This window comes from Notothenia coriiceps, unplaced genomic scaffold (genome assembly GCF_000735185.1).
Source record: "Notothenia coriiceps isolate Sejong01 unplaced genomic scaffold, NC01 NC01_scaffold00024667, whole genome shotgun sequence".
Classification (NCBI taxonomy): Eukaryota; Metazoa; Chordata; class Actinopteri; order Perciformes; family Nototheniidae; genus Notothenia; species Notothenia coriiceps.
In genome coordinates this window covers 8,964,747-8,990,797 of record NW_011357368.1, presented here as the reverse complement: position 1 = coordinate 8,990,797, position 26,051 = coordinate 8,964,747, and the positions used below count along the sequence as shown (strand labels likewise).

At 40.9% G+C, this 26,051-nt stretch overlaps 2 protein-coding genes across 6 annotated transcripts in view; both read left to right on the top strand.

The window, feature by feature from the left end:
- The window catches only part of LOC104955354 (nuclear receptor-binding protein 2), a 56,745-nt gene extending 42,434 nt beyond the window's left edge, over positions 1–14,311 (top strand). Inside the window, exons 2-18 of the mRNA XM_010782683.1 lie at positions 6,902–7,024; positions 7,561–7,662; positions 7,764–7,853; positions 8,161–8,201; positions 8,296–8,390; positions 8,520–8,543; positions 8,637–8,723; positions 9,225–9,280; positions 9,357–9,452; positions 9,684–9,816; positions 10,318–10,420; positions 10,526–10,576; positions 10,664–10,799; positions 10,914–10,967; positions 11,155–11,218; positions 11,765–11,820; positions 11,936–14,311. Of these exons, the coding sequence (XP_010780985.1) occupies positions 6,902–7,024; positions 7,561–7,662; positions 7,764–7,853; positions 8,161–8,201; positions 8,296–8,390; positions 8,520–8,543; positions 8,637–8,723; positions 9,225–9,280; positions 9,357–9,452; positions 9,684–9,816; positions 10,318–10,420; positions 10,526–10,576; positions 10,664–10,799; positions 10,914–10,967; positions 11,155–11,218; positions 11,765–11,820; positions 11,936–12,022 (1,398 nt within the window). The 3' untranslated portion in view covers positions 12,023–14,311. The remainder of the gene's footprint in view (positions 1–6,901; positions 7,025–7,560; positions 7,663–7,763; positions 7,854–8,160; positions 8,202–8,295; positions 8,391–8,519; positions 8,544–8,636; positions 8,724–9,224; positions 9,281–9,356; positions 9,453–9,683; positions 9,817–10,317; positions 10,421–10,525; positions 10,577–10,663; positions 10,800–10,913; positions 10,968–11,154; positions 11,219–11,764; positions 11,821–11,935) is intronic.
- Positions 14,312–14,743: 432 nt separating this feature from the next.
- puf60b (poly-U binding splicing factor b) overlaps positions 14,744–26,051 on the top strand; it is a 13,878-nt gene continuing 2,570 nt past the window's right edge. The window contains exons 1-10 of one of the 5 annotated variants that reach the window (XM_010782680.1): positions 14,745–14,809; positions 15,345–15,430; positions 15,658–15,756; positions 16,127–16,216; positions 16,701–16,751; positions 17,719–17,880; positions 18,023–18,115; positions 19,312–19,525; positions 19,608–19,840; positions 20,421–20,553. In XM_010782680.1, the coding sequence (XP_010780982.1) occupies positions 15,679–15,756; positions 16,127–16,216; positions 16,701–16,751; positions 17,719–17,880; positions 18,023–18,115; positions 19,312–19,525; positions 19,608–19,840; positions 20,421–20,553 (1,054 nt within the window). In that variant the 5' untranslated portion in view covers positions 14,745–14,809; positions 15,345–15,430; positions 15,658–15,678. Of the gene's footprint in view, positions 14,810–15,344; positions 15,431–15,657; positions 15,757–16,126; positions 16,217–16,700; positions 16,752–17,718; positions 17,881–18,022; positions 18,116–19,311; positions 19,526–19,607; positions 19,841–20,420; positions 20,554–26,051 lie in introns of all 5 variants that reach the window. The other 4 variants (XM_010782682.1, XM_010782681.1, XM_010782679.1 and 1 more) reach the window with 4 other exon arrangements.

Below are 26,051 nucleotides of genomic sequence, written 5' to 3'. Positions count from 1 at the left end.
AGAAGAGGGGACACATGTTGATGTAGAAGAGACATGGAGAAGAGGGGACACATGTTGATGTAGAAGAGACATGAAGAAGAGGATTTTTCATAATAGGAGACCTCTCATCCAGCATCACAATGACTTTCCGGTTTTATTAAATGTCTCTACAACTTTAAAATGGGCTGCATTGAAATGTTCTAAAGATATTCAGCGTGCCCAGTGGATCAATGACGTTGGCGAGGTCTTGACACATCTTGTAGCAGGTCAAGGCTTTTTTTTTTACTCATTCTATGAAATATATCAACATCTATTAGATAGGTGGACATAGAGTATGGAGTCTTTTTAAAGAAGAATACTGATGTTTTATAACTTTTCTTTCTTCTGGAAAACATGCAGCAAAGTAAAAGTGGGTATTTTTAAATCTCTGAGTAATGTCTGCAGGTCTACCTCCTCTTCCCCCTTTTCATTACATATTCCTGGGTAAAGGTCACCCTTTAAAATAAATCTGCCTAATGTAGCGTGACTGGTTGCACAGCAGTGTGTTGAGGACCGAGAAAAGGAGGGGAACTAAACTAATAAAAAATCTATTTGCACACATCAGTGCCTCAGGAGATAATGTGTGGGTTTGCTGATAATACAAGCATGGGAACACTCGACAATGAGATTGTGATCACGGGAAACTCTACACCAGCTTAAAATCAGCATGGTAGCATTTGAATTGTCAGCATGTACGGATGCTGATGTAAGCAATTAGTTCAAACAGTATAGGTATGGACTGATTATGAGACAATAGGCACAATTGACACAATCGAAATGCCCCACTACTACTCAAGGGAGTCCTTTGTAACCGTTTTGGTCTTTTTGTCATTTTCTGCATTTTTTTGTAGTGTTTTTGGGGTAATATTGTGTCTCTTTGGAGTCATTTTGCATCTTGTAATGGTTGTTTTGCTCGTTATCAAAGTCACAAGTCTTTTTTCTGTCATTTTGAGTCTCCTGGTATTTGCTTGAGCTTCTTTATAGTCCTTAGGCGTTTTCACACCAAGTACTTTGCCGTACTTAGTTCATGATGATGAACTAAAGAGCAGATCGCGTTCACACCGGAATAAGTCCCTGGGTGAGGATTAGGCAAATGAAGCTGCTGACGTCACTTCTTCTTCTGCTTTGGGTTTACTGGCAGGCCGCAAACAACTTCACGGAGTATACTGCCACCTGAAGTCCCCGGAGTTGGGGACTGGCTTCAGTAGAAGCTGCTGGGACTCCCAGTAGCTTCGACTGAAGCCTTCCGAGTAAATCGCTAGAACGCAGACACCTCCTCATCTCCACCGCTCCCATGTTTTCTTTTGTGTTGCCATAAATTAGTCTCTCTCCGTTTGTGCGCTGGGCTAATGCTAATGCTAATAATGCTAATACCAGCAAATAAAATGGTGGCTTCACAAAACGTTTTTACGAGTTTTACGGGGCGTGGTTTGCAATCCGCCCAGCCAATCAGACATGGGAACCTTTTTCTCCCATGAAAGTACCTGCTCTCTAGCAGGGACTGAAAAGGGGGTGGTAAGGTCCTCATGAAATAAATTCTAGTTCCGGATTTTTTTGGTGTGAACGCACATATTCGGAACTATATCGGAACTATAGCCTACTGGGAAAAGTACTCCGGTGTGAAAGCGCCTAATACTTTCTTTGGTCACTTACTACTACTTCNTGAAGGCGTTGCGTAAAAGGCACAGTTCTTTGCGCGCTGGTGCTACACTTCTCAGAGGCGGAGTTACACGTCCCGCTGCCTTCTGGTAAATTGCTACAGCACCAGAAGGCAGCGGGACGTGTAACTCCGCCTCTGAGAAGTGTAGCACCAGCGCGCAAAGAACTGTGCCTTTTACGCAACGCCTTCACTGTGTGTACTTTCATTAGAACAGCTAAAGAGCGACCGCAGGCTGCTACGCTTTAACCACACACACCTCTATACACACACACACACACACACACACACACACACACACACACACACACATCGAACTGCCCGATTAATCCCCCTATTACTCGTTGTATGAAGGAGATTTCCCGGACATCTCCTTCATAATAATGAGATAAAAAGTCATAATTATGAGATAAGAAAGTCGAAATAATGAGATAAAAAGTCATAATAATGAGATAAAAAGTCATAATAATGAGATAAGAAAGTCGAAATAATGAGATAAAAAGTCATAATTATGAGATAAGAAAGTCGAAATAATGAGATAAAAAGTCATAATTGTGAGATAAGAAAGTCGAAATAATGAGATAAAAGTCATAATTATGAACTATAATATATATGCCTATAGTTTTGTGGTACGTTCTACGAGTTAGAATTAGGCTAGCAACTCACAGCAGCAGTATGCCTACACTATTGTCATTAGTGGCGTTAACGTTACCACAAAACTATAGGCATGTATATTATAGTTCATAACAGGTCATGTCAAAGCTATGAACTGCATTGTTGTAGTTTAGCTGCAATATAGGCTATATGTAACATCTAACATTTACAAAAGTTACCTGTAATAGTTACCTTATTTAGGACTAGATGTCGTTTGCATGGTGGAGAGCAGCAAGGTGATGAAGGGACCTTTGAAGACAGCGCCACTGCAGCGCATGCGCACTTCTTATCTCATTATTTCGACTTTCTTATCTCATAATTATGACTTTTTATCTCATTATTTCGACTTTCTTATCTCATAATTTCGACTTTTTAATCTCATAATTATGACTTTTCATGGGGATTTTAATTTTTTTAGGTGGCGGAAATGGGCTTCCATAAATACATCTGAGGAAATGTTCCAGACATCATTTTTCTCGATGATTTAAAATCTTATCCAGCGGACATCATCTGAATGTGAATGTGGAGCTTTGAGCTGCACATTTCCTGTCCCCTGCTTGACTTGTCACGGCTGGTGCCATCACGTTATTCCTCACGCTGAGCATACACACACACATTATCCGAAACTCTGACCTGATGGTGTGCTGCACAGGTGCCTTCCTGGGGCGGAAAAGAGAGGGAGAGGTGTAGGCGGACTGTACTCTGCTGGAGTAGCTGCCGGTGAAGGTCAGCAGACGGTCAGTGGCTCAGGGCCCCCGACACTGACCAGACAGAAACAGAGTGTGAGACGGCTCATCGAAGAGCGTGTAAAGTCTGGCTTGCTTCGGTGTTTGCTCATTAGCACATGTCTGTAACGGCACAGTGCACCTTCGATGAAATTAGGGATGTAGGAAAGGATAAATTAAAGGGAAAAGTTTGAACATCTTTCAGAAAATGTTTCAAACACACTAACTAATAACCATTATATATATATATTTATAAACGGACAAGTCAAATCAAGCAATCTGATTGGTTCTTAGCCGTGATATACTGAGTAGGGGTGGGCGGATCGATCCCAAAATATCGATACTTCCGATATTACGTTACGTTTCAAAATATCGATACTAGAGCCAATAGCATCGATACTTCGCGTCGGGCCGAACCACGCCCCTTAGCTTTGATATAATGAGCATATACCACGGCCTGTGGTGAGCTATTGCTTAAATATATATATAGGTTTTGGGTAATAGCATTATAAAGTAATTTTGTTTTTGGTATCTAACATTGGATGGCTGCATCTTTTCCCCTATTCACACATCCTCATTGTGCAGATTTAAAAATAATTTGTGTATTTTCCACAGCACTTCAGCCCAAATCTTTGATCCTGCTCCTCTTTGATGCCAGTGAAATGTGTGAGAGATAAAGCTCAAAGCAACGCAGAAGGAAGACTGAACTCATTTACATACAGTGTAGACACCTAGCAAGTATCTAGTACAGCGTGGTGCAAAATGACTTGAGTGTAGGGCTGTATAAAATCTACTTGTTAAATATGAATGAGGTATGAGGTGTAGGAAGATTTGATATGTTGACGTCTGGCAGACAAAGATCTCTGTCACTGTAAAGCTTGTACCCACACACAGTCTCACACAAAGAGACTCTTTCATATAAGATGCCTTTGCAGGGAGAATGAGGCTGAAAGAGCTGCCGTATTCTGGGCAATGAAACTGTCACTGCAAATGGTCCAGCCAGTTGAGATTTGCACTTTCCTCTACTTGGACGTAGCCAGTACAAATGTGGGGTAAACTATAAGTCAGCTCTGCACAGATGGCAGGGTGTGTCTATCAACAATACACCACTGTACAACACAGTGCAATACATTTCAACAGCACTACATCCCTTAAAATGATCGTACAATTCACTTAACACCTCTCTTAAACTGTTTCAAATAAAGAATAATGTTCTAACCCTTTTTAAGTTAGGATTTATTGCTTCTCTTATTAGACTGTATTACTTTTAGCTTGCTTTCCCTAATAAAGTGGCAATTTAGAGTTCATCACATACAGATTTCAAATTCATTTATACACCAATATCTTTCAAGATACTGTTTTAGCTAAACCAGTGAATTGTGGGTAAGCTGCTGTGCTGATCATTAGGGAGCTTATATTAATTGAAGACGGCAACAAAAGATGAGATTTATTTTGTTATAATTGGTTGATTAGCTTTCCTCGCATTACGTTGCATAACGTGCATTTAATTTGTGCTTTGAATATAATCTACATAATGCTGTCTCAACCATGGCGATGTGGTATGCTGCAAGTAAGAATAGAATAGAATTATAACATAACTAACGTTAAAGTGATGTATTGATTTCGACACTCAATTTAGAGTTCTGCTTTCCTATTTTTGTTGCCATTTTTAAGCTGTACTGAAGTGGCAGAGGTGGGATTGAACCGTATTATAGTATCGCTAGTACCTGGTCGTTTTTCCCTTTCCAAATCAAAATAAAGTGAATCATGTGAGTGAAAACATGTGTGGGTGAGGTAATGAGAGGTTAATGTGACAGTCTTTATAATCCAGTTTTACCCAGCTCAACTGTAGTTAACCACAGCCCAGTGGACGTTGTTTTGACTTGAACATACAATCCTTAAATCCCTTCCCTCTCCCTAAACCAACCTCCCTTCACACAGCCAATCACAGCCCAGCATCCGGTGTGTTGTTTACGAGTCTCACGCTACCACGACCGAGCTACAGACCCTGTTAAACCCCCGGGATGTAGAGGTGGGACAGGGGGCCGAGTGTTTCTCAACATCCAGAGAAATGAAATACCAGCAGAGCCCTGACGCCAGAGGGAAACTGACATGATTCCTTCCTGATAGCTTATTAAAGTGAATGAATTCCTTCTTCTGTCAGCCATTCAGAGGACTGTGTCTGCGATCTGTAATACAAGTAATTAGATTATCATCTTTTGTAGAGTAGGGAAGTGAAGAGATTGTAAATCATCGCGTCTGTAAATAGAGTTTTACTGCTGCTACAAGTTTAGCAATAAACAAACCACTGCCAACATTTAATGGAACTTTTCTTTCTTTTGAGGCTGGTTTATTTCATAAAAGAATTCTGCGGCTGTGACTGAAAAGCTGGATCATAAATCTGAATATTTATAGCAGCAGTGGTTGTAATTGCTGTTTGTCTTGTGCTTATTTGGTTCTTTAACAAACGTCCTCCTGTTGATCCGGATACAGAGAGGCGTCCTTTGACTCCATTCATCACAGTGTGAGATGATGTCATGACGCATGTACAAGTACAGCACTGCAATAATGATCAATGGTTAGCATTTTGCAGTAATAAGTAGTCATTTAGGTGGGGAAAGAAGCCCTAATAATGGTTGTTCAGTCCTACCCCGTCATAAAACTCTGTCAGCTTCCTCATCTCGGTATCATATAATTTCCTTGCAGAGGGAAAATGTTCCATCCAATGTAAGCCATCAATACCAAGATCAATAATTATATCTTCTCCATAACTACAAAGCAAATACTTTATTGATCTTCAACAAGAAGTCTCAAAGAAGTCAGTGTTCCTAGAGACGGTAAAAATGTATTTTTGCTTCGTCAGACCTCAATCTAGCCATGTGAGAAAAAGGTCAAATAACAGTCATAGCTTAACCTTTAAATCCTAGTGCAGATCCTGAATGAAGTGTTTGAAACTCCAGTGCACCACGCGTTTTTGCTACATAAGGGTTACATCAGGTCTGTGCTGAGGCAGCGATATCCTGGGATAAGCAGTCTTTAGGCTATTGGTCGCTGTTGCATAAACACTCATGGAGCCCCCGGGCTGTCTGCGTCTGCCAGATTATAGACCTAGCCGCTGCCTCTTGACTCCACTCCACTCTGCTTCCTCTTTATTCCCATCTCCAGTAACACATCATCCATCATGTGGCCCATGTTTCATTTCTGTAAATCCCTCGTGGAAAATCCCCTCACTTCACCCTGTCTGACTCCTGATAATCCATCTCTTCCCCCCCCAACACTGCTCATCCCGTTGGCCTACATCATCATGTTTTAGCTGGCTGGCAACATTTAGCATAAACTCTGTACATGGAGTTATCTTTAACCTGACCCCTCCTTGTTTATTAATGAATGAAAAATTGAGTTGGATGGCGTTTAAATAAAAATGACGCCACAATGATTTTTTTGAGTAGATTATATGGAGCTTTTAGAAGATATCTTAACCACAGCACAGGTGACGTCTAATCATTTCAGACATGCTTTTTCTGTTGAGAAGTTAAGCAAGAGCTTTTTAATGCTTTGCTGCTTTGTTTTCACATTTTTACTGTTTTTGTTCATCCTCACCGCTCTCATAAAGTCGTACCAAACAGTAGTCAGATGCAGTAAGCGTCAAGTTGGCTAACATTTAGCATCTGAAGAGCCAGATATTAGACTTTGTCCAATGAACACAAACACAACTGTGCTTGGTATCAGGGTGTGTAAAATCATAACAACTTTAAAAGATTATACTTGTCAATATGTTGTTCGCAGCTTGTAACAGCATTAGCATAATGCTAACTCCTACTTTTTTTGTTATGTCTGCCCCCTGCAGGTGAGCCAAGGTAATGTCCCCGGTGTGGAGAGTGCCTCCCTGGCCATGGACACAGAGGAGGGGGTGGAGGTGGTGTGGAACGAGGTGCTCTTCTCCGACAAGAAGGTCTTCAAAGCACAGGAGGTATGGTGGCTCTTATTCCCTACAGACAAGACATGCACTATACAACGTTGTTATATTTAAATTTGGGATTTAACCCAGGTAAAATAACAAGTCTTGAAACTAAATCTGATATACTACACTTTCCCATTTGGATATATTTGTGTTTTAGAGTGATATAATGTCTCCAAAAGAACCCTAAAAGGAGAAGTTGGAGGTCTTTAATGATTAATTTAATTATCAATGTACTGTATTTGCAGATTATTATTATTAGTGAAAAATTGTTAAATAAATGCCCATTACAAATTCTCTGTATCCAAGTTGAAACAATAAAGTAATTATTTAGTTCAAATAAGATTCCAAGACCCAAGGTGAATTCACCTAAAAGACCAAGGAAACTACCCAAATTATGAACCAAAAGATATAGTGATTTCTTTTTGGTTTATTTGCTTTAGAAATTACTTAATTTACTGATCATGTAATCAACTTATAGTTTTATATTTAAGTATGTTTCTTGGACGATGATGTAATGTGAATCAACGCTGATTATTTTTCTTTAGGAGAAGATCAAGGAGATGTTTGAGAACCTGATGCAGGTCGAACACCCCAACATTGTCAAGTTCCACAAGTACTGGCTGGACATGAAGGAGAGCCAGGCGCGGGTACAACATGTTTTAAACTCCTCTAGTCTTCCCCCCCACCCCCAGTGCTATTAATTTCCACACACACTGGTTCATTAACACAACTCCATAATGGCCCACAGGTTATATTCATCACAGAATACATGTCGTCGGGCAGCCTCAAACAGTTTCTGAAGAAAACTAAGAAGAACCACAAGACTATGAATGTGAAGGTTAGTGTGCTCTGCCTGTCCTGGTGGTGGCTCTGAGTATTGCAGACAAATCCCTGTTAAGATCCATATCTCCTGCAGGATTAGAGATGATGTAACAGAACACCCTAGTGGCTAAATCTGTTTAAACATCTTATCCTTTCTTTTTTCTCTCTTCTTTCTTCTCTGTCTGATCTTTTCTGTCTATAATATAATAATAAATTGCAAAATAAATGTAGTAACAGTGCTCTATTTGGTTCTGAGAATTTTGGATTTGTATTATTGTGTCTTTAGAGGACTCTAAATGTTGCTTTGTTACGCTACATTTTAGGCCTGGAAGAGATGGTGCACCCAGATTCTCTCTGCCCTCAGGTACTGACTCATTTCTTCCCAAGGCTTTTAAAATGAGAGATTTCTAATATCACAGCCATCGCATTAACCAGTCGCTTTATTGTTTACTCGGCAGTTACCTGCACTCTTGTGAACCACCAATAATCCATGGCAACCTGGTGTGCGACACCATCTTCATTCAGCATAACGGCCTCATCAAGATCGGCTCAGGTCTGCTCCCCTCAGGGCTTTTTATGTTACTGCATCCAGCATATCTCACCCATGATGTATCCTCTAAATCTGCATTTAATGAATTCAGAAGAAAAAAATCTGAATAATGCTTCTTTTTTTTTTTCACAGTGTGGCATCGGCTATTTGTCAATGGTAAGAAAAAGTTCATTTCGTATTGGGTACGTGTCACCTACGTCAATTTATGCCATGTTATGGTTATATACTTTGTGTGTTCTCTCAAACCAGTGTTTCCAGATGCCAGCGTCCACGGTAAAGCAAGGCAACATCGAGATGAGCAGAGGAATCTTCATTTTTTTGCTCCAGAATATGGATGTAAGTGGGATGGAGCAGAGTTTGTCTGATTATGATTTATTTTAAAGTCTCATAATTTGTTTATAATAATCATCTTACTAAATACTGTAATACCTTGATAGCCTAACGTCTCTTTCAACAATTGTAAAATTGTCAAGCAGAGTGGAAAGTAGCTACTGTGATAGGATATTACTCTCCGTTTTCAGTCAAATCCAAATGTTTTATTGACAGAGTGTAGACAGTGTGGGACAGTGTGCTACATTAATGACTGTAATTTTAGGGGATGGAGAGATAATGACTGTCAGGATAATATGAGGCACACTGAAAACCGCAAAAATACTATATTGTTCTGCTCTGACATTTAATTGGATGTTGTGTGCCTCTTCTAAAGCTGCAAAAAACATAGACTGGTTAATTATTAGCTTGCGACAAGCCTCAATCTGACTGCATTTTAATTTTAGGGTAAGCTTTTCCTAAAGGTTATTGATGTGTTCATCTTTGCTTCTCCATTTCTGTCTCTAGCCAGCGAAGATGATTATGCCATAGACATTTTCTCGTTTGGCATCTGTGCTCTAGAGGTGAGAGAACAGGTCTTACAGATTCTCCTGTGTGTGTGTAATATGTGATTGTTTAACATATTATTCGCACCCCTAGATGGCAGTATTGGAAATCCAGGCCAATGGAGATACTGCTGTTTCAAAGGAGGCCATCATCAATGCAGGTCAATCCCTAGAAGACCCTCTTATGAAAGTGAGTCTTGTCATACAAGCTGTCCTTATTACACAGCAAACATGGAGATAAAGATAAACTGTTCACCCGCCCTGCTTCTACATGTATTTGTTATCACATATAGAGACTTTTTACAGTTTTAAGTGAATGTGGAAACATGCCGGGAAATCCAGAACAGATGTTGCTCAACTGGGTCATACTGTTCAATATGAAAGTGATGTGTTGGACTCAGTGTGTGGTTGCTTTCTGCAGGAGTTCACCCAGTCCTGTTTACGCCATGAAGCCAAGCTCCGTCCTACGGCTCACGACCTTCTGTTCCACCGAGTCTTGTTTGAAGTCCACTCCCTCAAACTGCTCGCCGCCCACTGCCTCATCAACAACCAGTGTGAGTTTCTCACCTCCGCACACTGGGCTTACATCACTAACATCTATTTTTTCACAACATGTATTTGTTTCTACATGGAGAAGATCAATTGAATCACTTTTAAATGTTTGAGTGCTGCAGGAATGACGTATTTGTGTAGGCCGACTAGGAAGTTAGCATTGAAACGGCTCCCTTGACAAAAATAAATGGGATTATTCTTTTGGATTTTGGAATATAGCTAATATTAAATAAACTCTGTGGCAAAACACATTTTGTTCAGCAGGATAAATTCCTCACTTGTTAGAAATCACTGTTTTTATAACACATAGAAGCTTTGGACATTCACAAGTAGGGTAATTATTGATGTATTTGTGTCCTAGTTATAACAACAGTTTCAGTCATAGAACCACAATCGCATTCAGAAAATGTACCTAAAATAATAAGAAACCTTTTATCGCACAAAAACAGATTTGTCAAATGTGTTCAATAAATAATCAGTCAACTCTTGTTTTGCCTCTACAGATTTGCTCCCCGAAAACTGTGTGGAGGAGAAAACCAAGTCCTTCGACCCCAACGCTGTCATGGCGGAGATTAAGCATGATGACAGACAGGGAGTTCAGCTCAAGTAAATGAACACAAGCACCTCTTATCTTTGGCTACTTGTCTTGAATATCCTGACATGACATTCAAAGCCTAACACTCATTTACTCTACTGTGTTATCTCCTATAGATATTCCCATGTATCCCCTTTGGAGCTTGACAAGTTTCTGGAGGATGTCAAGTAAGAGGAACTATTCATACTCTATCATACCGTTTATTACTGTTACTGTAGCTTGAATTTCAACATGACTTCCTGTCTCCTCTCCAGAAATGGGATCTACCCATTGATGAACTTTGCATCATCTCGACCTCACCCCGTCCCCCGTGCCCTCTCCTTGTCTCAGGAGCAGGTCGAGACGGTCAAGACGCCGACTCCTGAACCCCAGGAGACCGAGACAAGGAAGGTAAGACTTTAAGACGTCACCCAAAAATGTTAAGCTACAGAATCTGGCTGCATACAGAGATAACATGTCTCAGGTTCATTACTCACTGACCCTCTTTGTCTGTCTGTGTTGTAGGTTGTTCAGATTCACTGTAACTTGGAGTCAAATGAAGAAGGGACCAAAACTCATGTGAGTCACATTGTATTACAGGTACTTTTTTCTATTTTAGTGTAAACTATTTTATAAGGCTCTTAAATGTGAGCCTTTTGGAATATTTGCCAGTAACATTCTACTAGCACTACTGTTACAACATTTATTTTACAAGCAACGTCAATTATAGTAGTAAATTGGTTTACACTTTTTGATCTCTCCTCAGCTATCTTTGTTTCTGAAGATGGATGACAAACTTCATAGGCAGCTCAGCTGTGACATCCTTCCAAGTAAGTTGGCCACCACTTTACCTTTTTAAGTAGAATATCTTTAATATTAGTACTTCAGCAGTGTGACTCTATATTTTTCTTGCTGTCTACAAATACCATGAAAAGAACAAAACCACAAAAGCTTGAATCAGTGTCTTATCACTTTCTGACATCCCAAGCCTTTAGTGCATTCAGACCCAAGCCCAGGTCACAAAATACACTTGACATTTTCATAAAATAGTTGGGCATTTTCTGGGAAACATTGTAAAAAGTGCATTTGTTAAGGCACTATTTTCAGTGTTGTATTGACCAAAACTTAAACAGTTGTGCACATGTTAATGGTAATTCGGAAAGGTATGCTTAAGAAACAAGCCACCCAGCTTCTCACGCTTTGGATACACATACAATACTTGTGATTGTATTTGTATCACTGTTCTTTTCTTGGGATTGGTTGATAATTAAAAAATGTATATGAATCACCATACTTATCCCTAATAAACACCAAGCTCTTAAGGTTAATTTTTTCACAGATTTGTATAACTGAAATATTTAATATGACCATTTTAGCTGATACCTCCAGAGACCTTGCCAGTGAGCTTGTTCACTACGCCTTCATAACTGAGGTACATATAAAAACATCTTTGTTTGTTCTTGATTAACAGCCATAAATGTCATTGCTGTGGTTTGGATTTCTTTAAGCAAAACTTGACGTCCCATTGTGTCCCGTGTGCTCCGTAGGAGGACAGTGAGAAGGTGGCAGTGTTCCTGGAGGACGCCATTAGTCGACACCGGGTCCGAGGACTAACCTCTGGGACCACACAGTGAGGTTGGGTCACAACGGCGGCTGGCCCCAGACATAGGGGCCCGGCGTTGACCATACGGATCAAGAAAGGGATCACACAGCCGGGAACGGAGGGGGCTGACCCAGCTGGGCACATGAAGGGGACAAATACTGAAGGATGCCGGGCTTTGACAGTCAGTTAACCATCCCAGAGAGAATGAGGGAACGCCAGCGCTGAGAAAGGAACCAAAGGCCCCTCTGATAGGAGGGCCGGAGGCATCATGACTGTGTTCAGCAATCCCACAAAGCAGTGGAAGATTGACAAACTCCCTGCATTAAAGGGCTATCATGCCTTAAGATATCTTGACAACTTTTCCATGATGCCACTATTCAGAATGGATATGTTTCACTCGCAAATGCAACAGATATGTTTTCAGACGGATGTTTTATTGCTTCGTTTGCACTCCAATGTCCTCATTGATTAGTGCATATTTATGTTGAATTGTAAAAAAGATAATTTTACTAAAGCCTCTCCCATGCAAACCAGAACCGTTGGTTTATTTCAGTTTTAGGAATTTAATATTCCGTCCAGCATGCACTATTAATAATCATTCAGTTGACTTATTTATTTCTGCTTAACTGTGAACAATAGAAGCTTTGCACAAACCTATTTTTTTCTTTTGTTTTCCTAAACTCTTTTTGACATGCAGCGTTAACAAACCTCATGGCACTCTGAGCTAAACACACCATGCCTAAATGTTATGACGAGCAATGAAATGATGCCTCTCTTTCAGCCTGTTGTGCTCTTAAGGGGTTTTCCCTATGAAAGTGTTCTGAAAGCCAAAGACTTGCAAAGTGCCTGATATGGCAATGTACTTTGGACAAAATGTCCTAATGAACCGTCATTGGTACACAACATAGCAATTTGGAATTTAACTAATTCAGGCTGACTGAGTTTTAAAACCAGACTAATTGATTTGTACTAGTTCCCGTCTCTTATCATGAGTCTATATAGTTAGCCTATGTGAATGTGAAGATGAACTTGTATTGGCAGCTCCATTAGAAGCTGCAGCCTTTGTATATTGGGCATATGGATCAGGTCAATATTACTTTGGAAAGAGCTGCAGTAATGTACAACAATTGGAATACATCAGAGGAAGCTTGTGAAACAAAATCATAGTCCTATATGAATGATAGAAAGGGTGATGGTAATGTGATTTATAGATATGTTAATAAAAAATTGCGTACTTTTAATAAATGTACTTATTTTTGCAATATTTCTCAAATTATCTGAGTATATTGTCTAACACTGAAACACCTACCCAAATAATGCAAATAAGCCTTTGGAATTTATTGTGTTTTATCCTCTCTGATTTTTGACATTTGTATAAAATACTTTTAATCAATCAATTAATCAAAGCCATTAAGACTATGTGGTTTTAGATTTGTGTTGCTAATGTAATCAACATAAGAGCTAAACTCTGAAAGATTCCATGTGCAGCAGGTGATAAAACCCAATCTCTGATAAAAATAGTGGCACTCTGCTCAGAAAATGTTAATCTCCCAGTACCAGATCTACTGTAGGTTTATTTCAGTGTGAACTTTAGGACTGATTGCACTGCTGCCCACACAAACACAAAAATAGAATACACTCCTTCAACTCTGCCAGATTTCATTCTCAAGAATCCAGTGTTGGCACTGTAGAAGAACACTACCATTTGGGTGGATTTTTCCCTTACAAAACTGGACAGCAAAAAAAAAACCATCGTGAATGGTCTGATCCTTTTCAGTAATGTACTCTTGTATGTCAGCCTAATTTGGCTATGCTCCATTTCTTTCCCGTGTCTATTAGTTCTTGGTTTCACAACAGTTAGAGCTGTACAGTCATTGCTTACAGTACTTACTTACTCAAGCCTTCTTATCAGCGTGTCTCTGAAGACAGAAGCCCTACATTCTCCAAGATATTCAATAACTACGGGCTGTGGTGTACATATTTGTTTGTGGCTATCGAAGGGGTTTACTTTTAGACAAAATGTCACTGCAAAGCAGTGCCAATGTTGCTTTCATTTTATCTAGTAAGCTGCATGTCTTAATAGCCTGCAACAATTCAAAACTTTGCATTTTGCCTTTGTCAGTCACAGTTTAGTTCCAGAGGGGACCTGACCAAGAAAATGAATGTTAAGACTGTGAAAACATCCATATCAGTCTTATTTAATGTTTTTTTCCCCTGTGAATCTATTGAATGAAACTTGCTTTTGGATGTGTTCTACTTAAAACTTTGTTAAATATTGTAGGTACTGAAATTAATTACAATAAACAATATGTGACAGTGACATGTTGGGTATGTCTGAACTTATTTTTTGCTACACAAATGTATACTTTTATGTATTGAGTATATGAAAAAAATAATTGAATTCACGAAAGTAATGGATTTCTATTTAGTAGGCATTTGCATACTTCTGTGCATCAGGTCCTGTCTGTGATGTTTTCGATGTTCAGTGTTTGGCTAACACTAGCTAGGAGGAACAGCAGGTGCTATCGAAATACAGTATTTGCTTAAAACTTTGGGAGTTGAAATAAAGCTCACATAGTCTGATGAAAGACAACACTATTTAAAACATTTATAACAGTAACGTTATTAGAATGGCTGTATTGTAAAATGTTATAAAAACATTTATGGTTCATACCAGCGCCATATAGATTATTTCAGACTATCATCGCGAGGGTTCCGACATCGCGATATCTTTTATTTAAAAACTTGAAGCTCTCGCGAGTGTTGAGTGAGTTGGCCTCTCAAGACAGTGTGCTTCATGGCGGTTACGGAGACTGGGGTAAATGTATTTCTGATTACAATCAAACACTAACCTGTTTTAGCTAAAGTTGCGTTTGCATAATCAGTTAGTGATGTTTAGTAGAATTTATTCGCACTTACTATCCTGTAAATAGACTAAATGTATCTAAATATAGCTTCACGCGCCATTGCAATGAATGGCTAACATTAGCTTATGTCAGCTAGCTCCTTGCTACCAACAAAGATTACGCGAGCTTAATAGAACTCAGTTCTAGATTTTCAGTAGTTAATGTTGTTGTAATAATTATGCACATTAATGTATATGTGGGTGCTACAAAGGTGCATCGTGGTTAATGTCTTTATCGACTCGTCTTCGATTAGCCCATTGTTGCTAGTTTACCTCGCTAACCTAGCTTATGTTAGGATGGCATTCATCATTCACATTCATGTTTATCACTCCGACGTAAGATGGCTAAACTTATAAGGAACGACTGACCGGCTTTGTGAAGTTTGCAATGTAACATATTGCTAGCTGTCTGTTGTGTTAGTCTGAAGGCATTTTTTATTTCCCCTAGAATTTGTTGAATTGTTAAAGCTTCCCCGTCAGTCATCTTCTTTCCTGCCTCAGTCTGGTGGACCCAGCGATTAGCGGGTTGTGTAGGTAAGGAGTTCGTCCCGTCCCACCTGGTTTAAATCCGGGTGTTTGTCCTGTATATGCTAGCACATGTTATGATAAACTGTGTGAGGTGATGTCACTTCTAAAAGTAACGCAGGCATTTTCTTAATGGGGAAGTGTAATTGTGGGTGTGTATATACAGGCAGGTTTTAATGCTTCAAACAAATTTGTGTGTCTTATTTTCTTCATTAATTGACTTTTCTGAATTGCAGGGAGGTGAAGCAGCTCTGACGATGGAGAATGGACAGGGCACAGGCTCCAAGCTCGGCCTGCCGCCTCTTACCCCAGAGCAGCAGGAGGCATTACAGAGGGTAGGAAACCCCTGGCACAGTATCTGCCTAAATGTTCCTTAAGTTATGATGTAAAAAAAACAAATGAAAGTTAAGACCCATGACATTGTATCACATAGGCTGCAGTTCCCTAAACAATTTTAATGTTTTTCTTTTTTTAATTCCATGTGAACTTTTATTTAAGTTTAAAAATAATAAGGGGACCCTTATTATTGTGCCTTTTACAGATTTACTTAAACTGGATGAAATTGGTTAAAAAAGACTTGCATAATAAAGTACAAATGCATTACTATTAATCAGTAAATGTACTGATGCAGTGCTTGTCAGTTTTTGTTATTAGTAAATACGTATTCTTTCTCTTCTGTTTGTAATGGCTTTTCTCCTGTTTCAGGCAAAGAAGTATGCTATGGAACAAAGCATTAAGAGTGTGTTGGTGAAGCAGACCATTGCCCATCAGCAACAGCAGCTCACCAACCTGCAGGTGAGATTTATAAAATGCATTGGTTGGCTGAAACAAAGTTTGTACTGTGTCTGTCATCTCTTTATTCTTAACAAAATGTCTTAGCCTTTTCATGAATCAGTAATTCAATAATCTCTTTTCTCAAAAGTTCTTAAAGCTCTTTTGGAAGTCTTACCTCATTCTCTCTCAAGCTGTGAAAAAGAAACGCCTGTAGACCATATGCACCTGTTTTAGCCTCGGCTCTTTTTCAAATGGACGTCGTCAAGACAGAGTTGTTTATTGTGTTTGCTTTGCACTTTTATAGGGCAGTTATTTATGTTTATTGTCTATTGATTATCATTTAGACAGGGGAGAAACTCTCCAAACTGTATGTTGTTTAGCAGGAAGTTCTGAATAAAGTGTTAGCCTAACCAATTTTGTCTAGCAATGACATTTTAGAAAAAGCAAAGCTCAGGGATATCTAACTTTCTTTTCAGCACTTTTTTTCACTTTTACTGTCTTTCAGATGGCAGCAGTGACAATGGGCTTTGGAGATCCTCTCTCACCTTTACAATCGGTCAATAGATTATTAAATAATTTTTCTGTCCGCATAACCAATGGAAAATGTCTGTTAACCTTCTTTGACTGGTTGCTTTGGCAAAATCTCTTCCTTTTTTAAAATCTCACTCAAGAATGCATATTTTGTGAGGTAAACTTGGCTTTTAACTGCCAGTGTACATTCGACCATCAGTAGACTGTTTATCATTGGAGCTGCATGTTTTTTTATTATCTGCTCTCGAGTCACAATGGGATAATTTTCTCTAGAATGTTTTTTAACAAGATGGCAGGAGCTCTTAAGCTGTTATTAGGTTAGGGATAGGAATCTCCCCCCCTTTTAAAAAAATAAAATAAATCTTTTAATATAAAATAGACTAAAATGAGAGAATTTATGGAACGGGGATCTTTTGGCCAAGCCAAGTTTTTCTGTCAGGAAAAAGTCAACTTCCATTAACCTCATGAAGTAGGCACATGTTATACATATTTTGTTATATAATTAAATTACAGACTGACTTAAAGGAATAATTTAATTCCCCTAAGGTATGAGCAGAATGTTTGAAATGCTCTCAAGACTTAATATGGATTTCGTTTGATCTCCACGATTACTTCTGTTACCTTACTTTCATCCCTGGACTACAGGTCAGTTACTGAAGCCAAATATTTGTGAGGGCTTTGCATGTGTATAACCTCAGTGTGCTTTTCTTCATATGTCAGTTTAATAGGGACATGGTCATTTTGTAATTACAAGTGCTGTTATCAATATTTTATAACTGTTTTACATGTGTTAGTATTTTTACACAAACTTCTATCTATTGATTGCCGTATCCCTTTGTTACCTGTCCAGACCCCCTAACTTAGAATTGGCCTCTTATCTATTTAAGGGGGAATCATGCACTGTAGAAAATACTCTTTTGTATTAGTGTATTTATGTGTTCCTTCTGTTCTTTTGCTCTCAAATGTTTATCGTGTACTCCCCCGGTTGGCAGGTGGCAGCTCAGCGGCAACGTGCCCTAGCCATAATGTGTCGGGTGTATGTGGGCTCCATATACTATGAGCTCGGTGAGGACACAATCAGACAGGCCTTTGCCCCCTTTGGCCCAATCAAGAGCATTGACATGTCTTGGGACTCTGTTACAATGAAACACAAGGTCAGTGTCATTTCAGTGTTAGACATGGTGTTAAGGCTAATTCTACACCTCCATTTGAATGCTGAGGGTTGCATATAAAGCTGCCTAAGTCTTCAATGGTTGTATATGTTCTGTTTTTTTTGCATTTGGCCTAATGGCGCAGGGGTTTGCCTTTGTGGAGTATGATGTGCCAGAGGCTGCTCAGCTGGCTCTGGAGCAGATGAACTCGGTCATGCTGGGGGGTCGAAACATTAAGGTAGGTTGTCCGGAGCTATGTGTACCTCCTCAAGGTAAAGTATTCATCGACTGAGTTTTTTATTTTTTTATAGCAACCTTTTCTGTATATCTTTATTTTGGAGACCGAGTCAATTTGTTAAATAACTGCTTTCTGATGACTCATAATACAACTTGCATACGACTAATTTCCCTCTCTCTTTGCTTTTCTGATTTTCAGGTGCGTGAGTTGTGTATGTCTGGGTGTATGTTTAGTGTACTGTCAGTGTTGTGTGTTATGCTTCCATGATGTCATCAAGACTATTTTAGTGACCAGTTCCAGTAGGATTCCCAGCGGCGCATGGCGTCGCTCTATGTCCATGGTGTGCTGATGATGGGCTGCGCCTGGTTGGTGTTGCTTGGCCGCCCCATCTGTAGTACAGATCCCAGTCGTCATTAGAAACCCGTCCTACATAGGGAGAGGAAGCTGTCAGGTTGCGTAGCAGAAGAATGAAACACTTGCGGCCCACTTTCGGTAACTCGACCAGCTCAGCCAGTCACACTGTGCATGCAGAGTGTGACTGGCTGAGCTGGTAGTGTTTTGAAATTTACAGCGCGTCCTTATTTGATAGTTTCGCACGGTTATTTACAACTTGTAGAAGAAGGGATAGTTGGTATTTAATATATTGAAGGTTATTTTGTATTTACTTGTGACTTGTGTAGTGAGTTTATTTTAATATATCAGAGTCTAGGTGTTTGTACATTGATTTAAATTCATGTTCAAATGATCGGCATCCCTAAGAGACCCTGTTTGTTTTATAGTCAGGCTGGTTTAAATGTGTGGTTAATGTAAAATGAGATCTATGAAGAGTGCAGGGATGTATACAGATTTTTAAGTACAGTCTTTGTCATGTTTTAAACATGGAATTTTTTTATAATGTAGGGAGTACTTTGAATCTAATAGACAATATAACAATGATAGGATAACAGGCAAGAATTAAAGTGCCTTTCTTTTAAATCTCAGATTCAGAACTTTGAGTTTAGTGATTGACATGCAGCATTAACGAATTACTTGGATTCAAGGATAGCCATGGCATGATTGTAAAAATAGAGTGGCTTTGAATAAGCTTGGTGGCTGTCCAAAGTTAGTGCTGCAGGGACTTGGAGTTTTCGGTAGTGCGTTCTCATTGGTTTTGAGTCCCTTACTCAGTAGCCCTGCTGGTATGATCTGTGCTATAGGTTGGGCGGCCAAGTAACATCGGTCAGGCGCAACCCATCATTGACCAGCTGGCAGAGGAGGCGCGCGCCTTTAATCGGATCTACGTGGCGTCCGTCCACCCCGACCTGTCCGACGACGACATCAAGAGTGTGTTTGAGGCCTTCGGAAGGATCAAGTCTTGCACGTTAGCCAGAGACCCCACAACAGGGCGACACAGAGGCTTTGGCTTCATTGGTGAGCTCAAGGGGCCCTCATTCGCTCGTGCTCTTTGTGTTATCACTGCGCTGTTTACTACAATATGATTATTCACTTACAGAATATGAAAAGCCTCAGTCAGCCCTGGACGCTGTATCTTCTATGAACCTGTTTGACCTGGGGGGTCAGTACCTACGGGTCGGCAAAGCGGTGACTCCGCCCATGCCCCTACTGACCCCCACGACCCCTGGTGGTCTGCCGCCTGCTGCAGCGGTGGCCGCAGCGGCAGCCACCGCTAAGATAACGGCCCAGGCAAGTATGAATCCCTTCCAAAGGGATTTAATGGCCTTCCAGGTAAATATAACCCAGATCTAGCTAGAATTGACACTTTAAGCACAGTTAACATGGGCAGGTGACTGGGAGAAGGCCAGTTGTGTAGAGATCACATAAAAACAGTAGTTGCCCTGACAATGTGTCAATTTAACAGCCCTGAAATGAGATTCAGGACATTCTGAGCTAAGCCTTTTTTTATCCAGTTTAATGTATTTAAATCTGAATGAATATTTATCTTTTTGTATAATAACGTTGGCAATACATGCTCCTCCCATTCACTGATTGGGTGTGTAAGCTAAGAGTCCTCTCAGTTGGCAAAACATAATTATTTTTCCAGTGTGAAAGGTCCTAACAATAAATCGGTCCATTGTGTTTTCCTGTAGTGTCTTGATGTATATTTTCCACTGCTGTATATCTATGACTTGCTAAGTATAGGTGATGATTTTGTTAGTAAATCTGAAGAGATTTTTGTGACTTTGATTCTCACTACAGGGAGTTAAGGTTGCTCTGACTCTGTGCCATGCTGTGTGATGGTTGACTCTGCGGCCTTGTGCTGTTCTCTGTTTCCCTTACCTAATGTCTTTGGCCCCCCTCTCTCAAGGAGGCTGTAGCCGGTGCATCAGTCCTGGGGGCGTTAGCCGCACCCCAACTTCTCAGTCAGCAAATGGGTATTCCTCAGGCTGTTATGGCTGCCCAGGCACCAGGGGTCATCACAGGTGTGTACCGAGATATGAGTAAGTACTCAATTTATAAAAAATAAAAAAGCAAGAGCTTAGTAATTCACTGTGCTATTTAGGAGCCTTTAAAAACATCCAGCTTTACATCCAATGCAATTTTACCAACATTTTGTTTTGCTTTGAATAATTACTACAATCAAGTAATTCTTTAGATCAGGGGTCCCCAACCTTTTTTAGGATGAAAGCTACTTAAAAAAAATAAAGAAGTCGTGAGCTACTTTTACTCTTTTAGTTTTTTGCATTATGCTATGCTTACCTTTAACCTTTGTGTGCTGTTTGGGTCTGTGGGTCCTGTTTTCAGTGTTTACTAAAAGATTATTATTATTTTTTAATGTTGAAGTTAAATGCATCAATCTGGTGCACTTTGAGCACAAAATGAATTTATGGATACAGCTCTCTCAACACTCATATGAAAGAGAGCTGTATACTTTTCAATAATCCAAACATCTTTAGAATATGATCACAACCAATAACAAATCATTTAAACTTGTTTATTCTTATGTTAGTTAGCATTCTTTCTTTTTATTTATGCATATTTTACTAATCACTCCCCTTTTGAAACTTTTTTTTTTTTTACTGTCCTATAGTACACATTGGAATGATTTCTTACTTTATTTTGTACAACTATATTAAATAGATAACGGTGTGCTCTCTCTGTCTCGCTCGCGCACAGAGGCTGTGTGCTCCTCCGTGGCGATGACGGCTGGCGTTAAAAAAATAAAATAAACATATTTGTAAAGTGGGGGGACTAGCGCTAGACTTTTTCGCTGTCCGTCATTTTGCATTACGCATGCCCACTACATCTCGCAGGAGCGCGCACAGCGTAAAACAAATACTCACAGTTCAATGATTTGTTCGGCAAAATTAGGTTTGGAAACGGTATAATTTCCTTTTGGGTGGGCATGCATAACGCCGGAGCCCCGCTACGGGGAAACTTTGGCGCTGTTCTGAGTTTGTTCAAATCTGTCAAAATGACGGGCGGCTTTAAGAATTTTCCGTCATTGTTAAAAAAATATTCAGTTAACGCGAACTCTGGGGGGGTGGGAACAAACGGGATTTCGAAATGTAGATATGTTGCGAGCGAGTTTAGTAAAATGTATTCATATGCCGCCGTAGTAAGTAGTCGGGGTATAGTGTGTAAGTATGTCTCTGTCTACGATCGGTATGTACCACGTAAGTAGTGCGTAAAAGTATCGAAAAAGTCAGCGAGTGAGAGTCTGATGCCAATTGGACAGGAAGACCAACGACGTTGGTTCATTAAACCGAAATTTACAGAGTTTTCACGTCGTCCGAGGTGTGCTAAACGAGCGAGAACTATATCATACTATAAGTTGTGCCCCCACTTCGTCCGTAGAGCCGTAGTAGCCCTCTCAGACCTTTCGGCCGTAATAGACGGTAAACATACTTCGTAATCCTAATGTTAGTAAATAGTTTTATAAAACCGACTATGATACAATAGGTCACTATCAAAACGTAATCAAACACGATAATCACCCCGCACTGTATGTCGCGGACATCTTTATAGGTCAAAAGTACCCTACACCTCACCACTAAAGACCCAACAACAGGCGAGGAGAAGCGGTGCGTACAGCGCAGCGTACCGCTGACGCAGTCCCGGAGTCCGACCGTGCGGGCCTGCGTGTACACACCGCCATTCTCCGCGCTCGTTGTGCGCGGATCTTTAAGTGCTGAGCGTGTAGGGGTACTTTGACCTATAAAGATCGTCGCGGACAGTAGCAGTGAACCGTGATTCATCGTCATCGTTTCGTAAGCTTCGATAGGTCGACTATTTATCAGTCGGTTTATAAAAACCGATTTACTAGACATTAGGATTAGCAAGTACTGTTTACCGTGCTATGACCGACAGAAGTCTCGAGAGGTAATACCTCTACAGGACGAAGTGGGGACGAAAACTTATAGTATCATATAGTATTCTCTTGACACACCTCAACGAACTGAAACTCTGAAAATTTCGGCGTAATGGACGAACCAAAGGTCTTTGGTCTGTCCCGAGAGAAAGTCTTTTTTATTGTTTGATAAAAGACTGCACTCCGAATTTTCGATACTGTTACACATACTTACGGCGTGCGTAGACATACCAAGTCGGTAGACAGAGACATACTTACACATATGGACCTCTTACTACGGCTATTGAAATACAATTTCTCACTAAACTCCTCCACATTTCATCGCCCGACGGTTAATTAGCATAAAGAAGTGTTAATGCCTAATACCCGAACCGTTCGCTAAGCGTCTTTGGTTACTTTAGTTTTGCTATTAAAAACATAAGGTAGATAAAAAAAAAAGTTATTACAGAAAAAAAAAAAGTTTATTAGAAAAAAAAAAAATAACCAAAAAACGTCAAATTAATATGGAATTTCAAGGTCCCATTAGTTGGGACAATTTTGGACGACAAGTTATAAAAAACAGAGCGTTATTGATAACTAGACAAAAGTTCATTGTACCTATTAAGCAAAAAATTTTAGCACTATAGGTAAATGACTGGCGTTTATTAGCTCTAGATACCTAAAAACCCGCGGTATCTGGGCTCGCGACGAGATTAACTCTCTGACGCGCTCCTTTTTATCGAAACTTGTAAGTCTTATGCTACTAGTGTAAGTGGATGAGTATCAGTTTATGTAGAGGCAGTCGTCTAGATGCCTCACTCGCTCTAATCGCACGATAGAATGCGCTTCTCACTCTGTCTCCTACTCAGCACACGCCATCTCGCGCACGACAAGACATCTGTCTATGCGACCGTACCGCTTGACTCTACGACCCGACGAGGCACCGAGCCCGAACCCCCCACCTGACCCGCGCCTCACAAGGGGTTTGGGCGAGGGTGCGCGCCGCATTAACTCGAAAGTAGGAAGTTGGGGCCTCTTGTGGTGAACAAATCCTGGTTGTCTCCCCTCTACGTGTGCCCTTGATCTTGCGTGCCGTGAGATGTGTTTTCTCATTGGGGCGGCATTCGATAGTTTATTATGTAAGTGATAGGTAGTACTGCATCGAGCGTACACTAGGCGTCAGTTCCACTCTGTGGCGCAATAAACACCTTTAGCCGATTATCTTTATCTAGAGAGCCCTCCAGTTACTCCTCGTATATTCCCACGGTTGCTATTTGTTATGAGACTTGTGTCCGCTTGGGACCTGCGTGTACTATGCTAATGCTAAGTGGGGCAAGCTATGGGATTACGGCAGTCATATGGCTCAAGAGCGATTCATTGCGCAAACTCAGTCTCGAGATAATCTAGTGGGCTATTCAGACTAGCGCGCGCGCGCGCTTTTTTATTTCTTCCCTCGCGCGGTGTTGCCTACTGTGTCGCTTTTTTTTAATGTATGGTCCTGTCTGTATATGCTTGATGACACACTGCTGTCTCGCGATCCACTAATCTCAATATAGTGCATGTGTCAGCGTCGTCTTATTACTCTTCCAATTATTCGTTTCACGAATGTCTGTGCATGTCGATCCATTCGTGCTTGATACCTCGTCGTGGCGCGTACATAGGCTGTGAAAGCTTAGCTTCGCGGCACAGAAAAGTATGTCACTGGGATTTTGTCTGTCGACCCGTGTCTCCCTTCCGTCGTTTGTGTGTCCAACTCTCGGTGTACGTCGAGGTGCGTCATCGTCACTATGTCGAACATGATGTTTGTGCTCAGTCTGTCCCCGTCCTCCTTCCGTCGACTCTGCGTATACCCCGCTCTCGTGTTCCTCCGTTCGTAAAGTTTTATTTTGACTTCTTTGTCCGCTCCGGAAACTGTCTTTTACTCAAACTACGCCATGATGTGTAATATTGTTATGTTCGGAATCTCGATTAACTTAGGGAGAAAGATATAAGGGAGCGTGTTCTCTATATATGTGTTGTCACTAAATCCCGTACACATGAAGATTTTTCCCGCTCTCAACACCGCTCTCACTCACTCTATGCGCTAAACACGTTATATGCTCTCGCGCTCTCGCGCGCCTCCCTCCCCGCAGAGCTTTCGTGTATTGGCTCGAAAAACCAGAGATACGGAGCTAACCAACGATGTGTAGGGTACTTAAGCTGAGAATTGTGGCGGCTATCTACTTCTATAGGTGAACGCGCCGAAAAGCGCGCTCGTCGTTGCTTAGGTAATTTTTTACAGCGAGACATCCTCCTCGGACGAGCGATATAATCCTTGTTACTTTCAATGAGTGTTGGGAACAAGTGTTTGTCGCATGTGAAGAAGTATGTCGCGCGATTGTCTCACTTTCCAACTCTACTCCCCGATGACGCGTAGTCAGTCGAGAGAATATGAGTGACATCGTGTTTAAATAGGCACGCGCCGTTAGTAGTCTCCAAGTAGGCGCACAACCATAATTAGCTTCTCTAGAGAGTGAGAGGAGGACCTGCGTGTTGGCCGCGTCTCCTCACTCTTGTTTCTGCTTCTTAATCAGTAAGTGTAGCTTAACAAGATGTCTCGCGATACGCGAAAGAAAAGTCTCTCCAGCCTCCCGCCCGCCCTATTTCAAACAGTGCGTGCTACCTTCCGCTGTGCCCCGGTCCGTGCGGCTCGCGAGTAAGATAAGCGCGCGCGTGTCTACTATCGAAATGGCCAAAGGCGCGCCCGCGCAAAAATTAGGCATGAATCGCAAACGACATGCGTCCATAATGCAGACACTTGAGAGATAGCTGTAACCAAATCGTTAAACGCCGCGCTATAAGAGACAGTTGTATAGTTCGCGCGCCTCGACAACATGAAATGACACGATACTTTTTGAGACAGATTTTCATCTCGTTGATTTACGCGCTATAGTAGCGCACGAAGCTCAAACTCCATAAGAATATGCTGATAGGGGTGGCAAACGACGTGCTCTCTCGTCAACAGAATGAAGGAGAGCACAAGACTAGATTTATACGTACACACAACTATTGGAGCTACTGTTCGACGCGCCTAAGCAGGAGCATCACTGTTCTGTTTCTAGCAGAGTATCGCGAACATCATACAGCTGTCCTAATAATAGACAAGTGCTGTCATTAAAAAAGCAAAAATATACTGATGTCCCTAGCTCGTGTTGTCTGACGATATAGTAGCTACGTTCGCTCGAGTTAGGTTTGACCACGACGCGACATAAAAAACGTGAGAAGTCATATATGTAAAACGCTGTGCGGAACCGAAGGGGACAGCTCGAGATCGCCCGGTATCACTCGAGATCGACCGAAGAAGGAGCACGAGACTAACAGAGTAACACAAGGGGACAACACAAGAGACGGAGGGACCGGGGTCCGACACAGAACAGCGACACTAATGGAGCGACATTCGCAAAGTGACACGGAAATCCACGAACAGCAAGAGCGCTGAGACAGACATAATAAGCGGACCTAGAATTGTGGGCGACTGTCCGAGAATCGTCGTGTACTCGCCCCCGTCCCAAATGAGACCCAACGTGAACCGTATATATGTGAAATAACGTTAACTGCGTCGGTAGGTGCGTACCGCATTACAGTGACCCCTGTACCAAGACGAAGGGG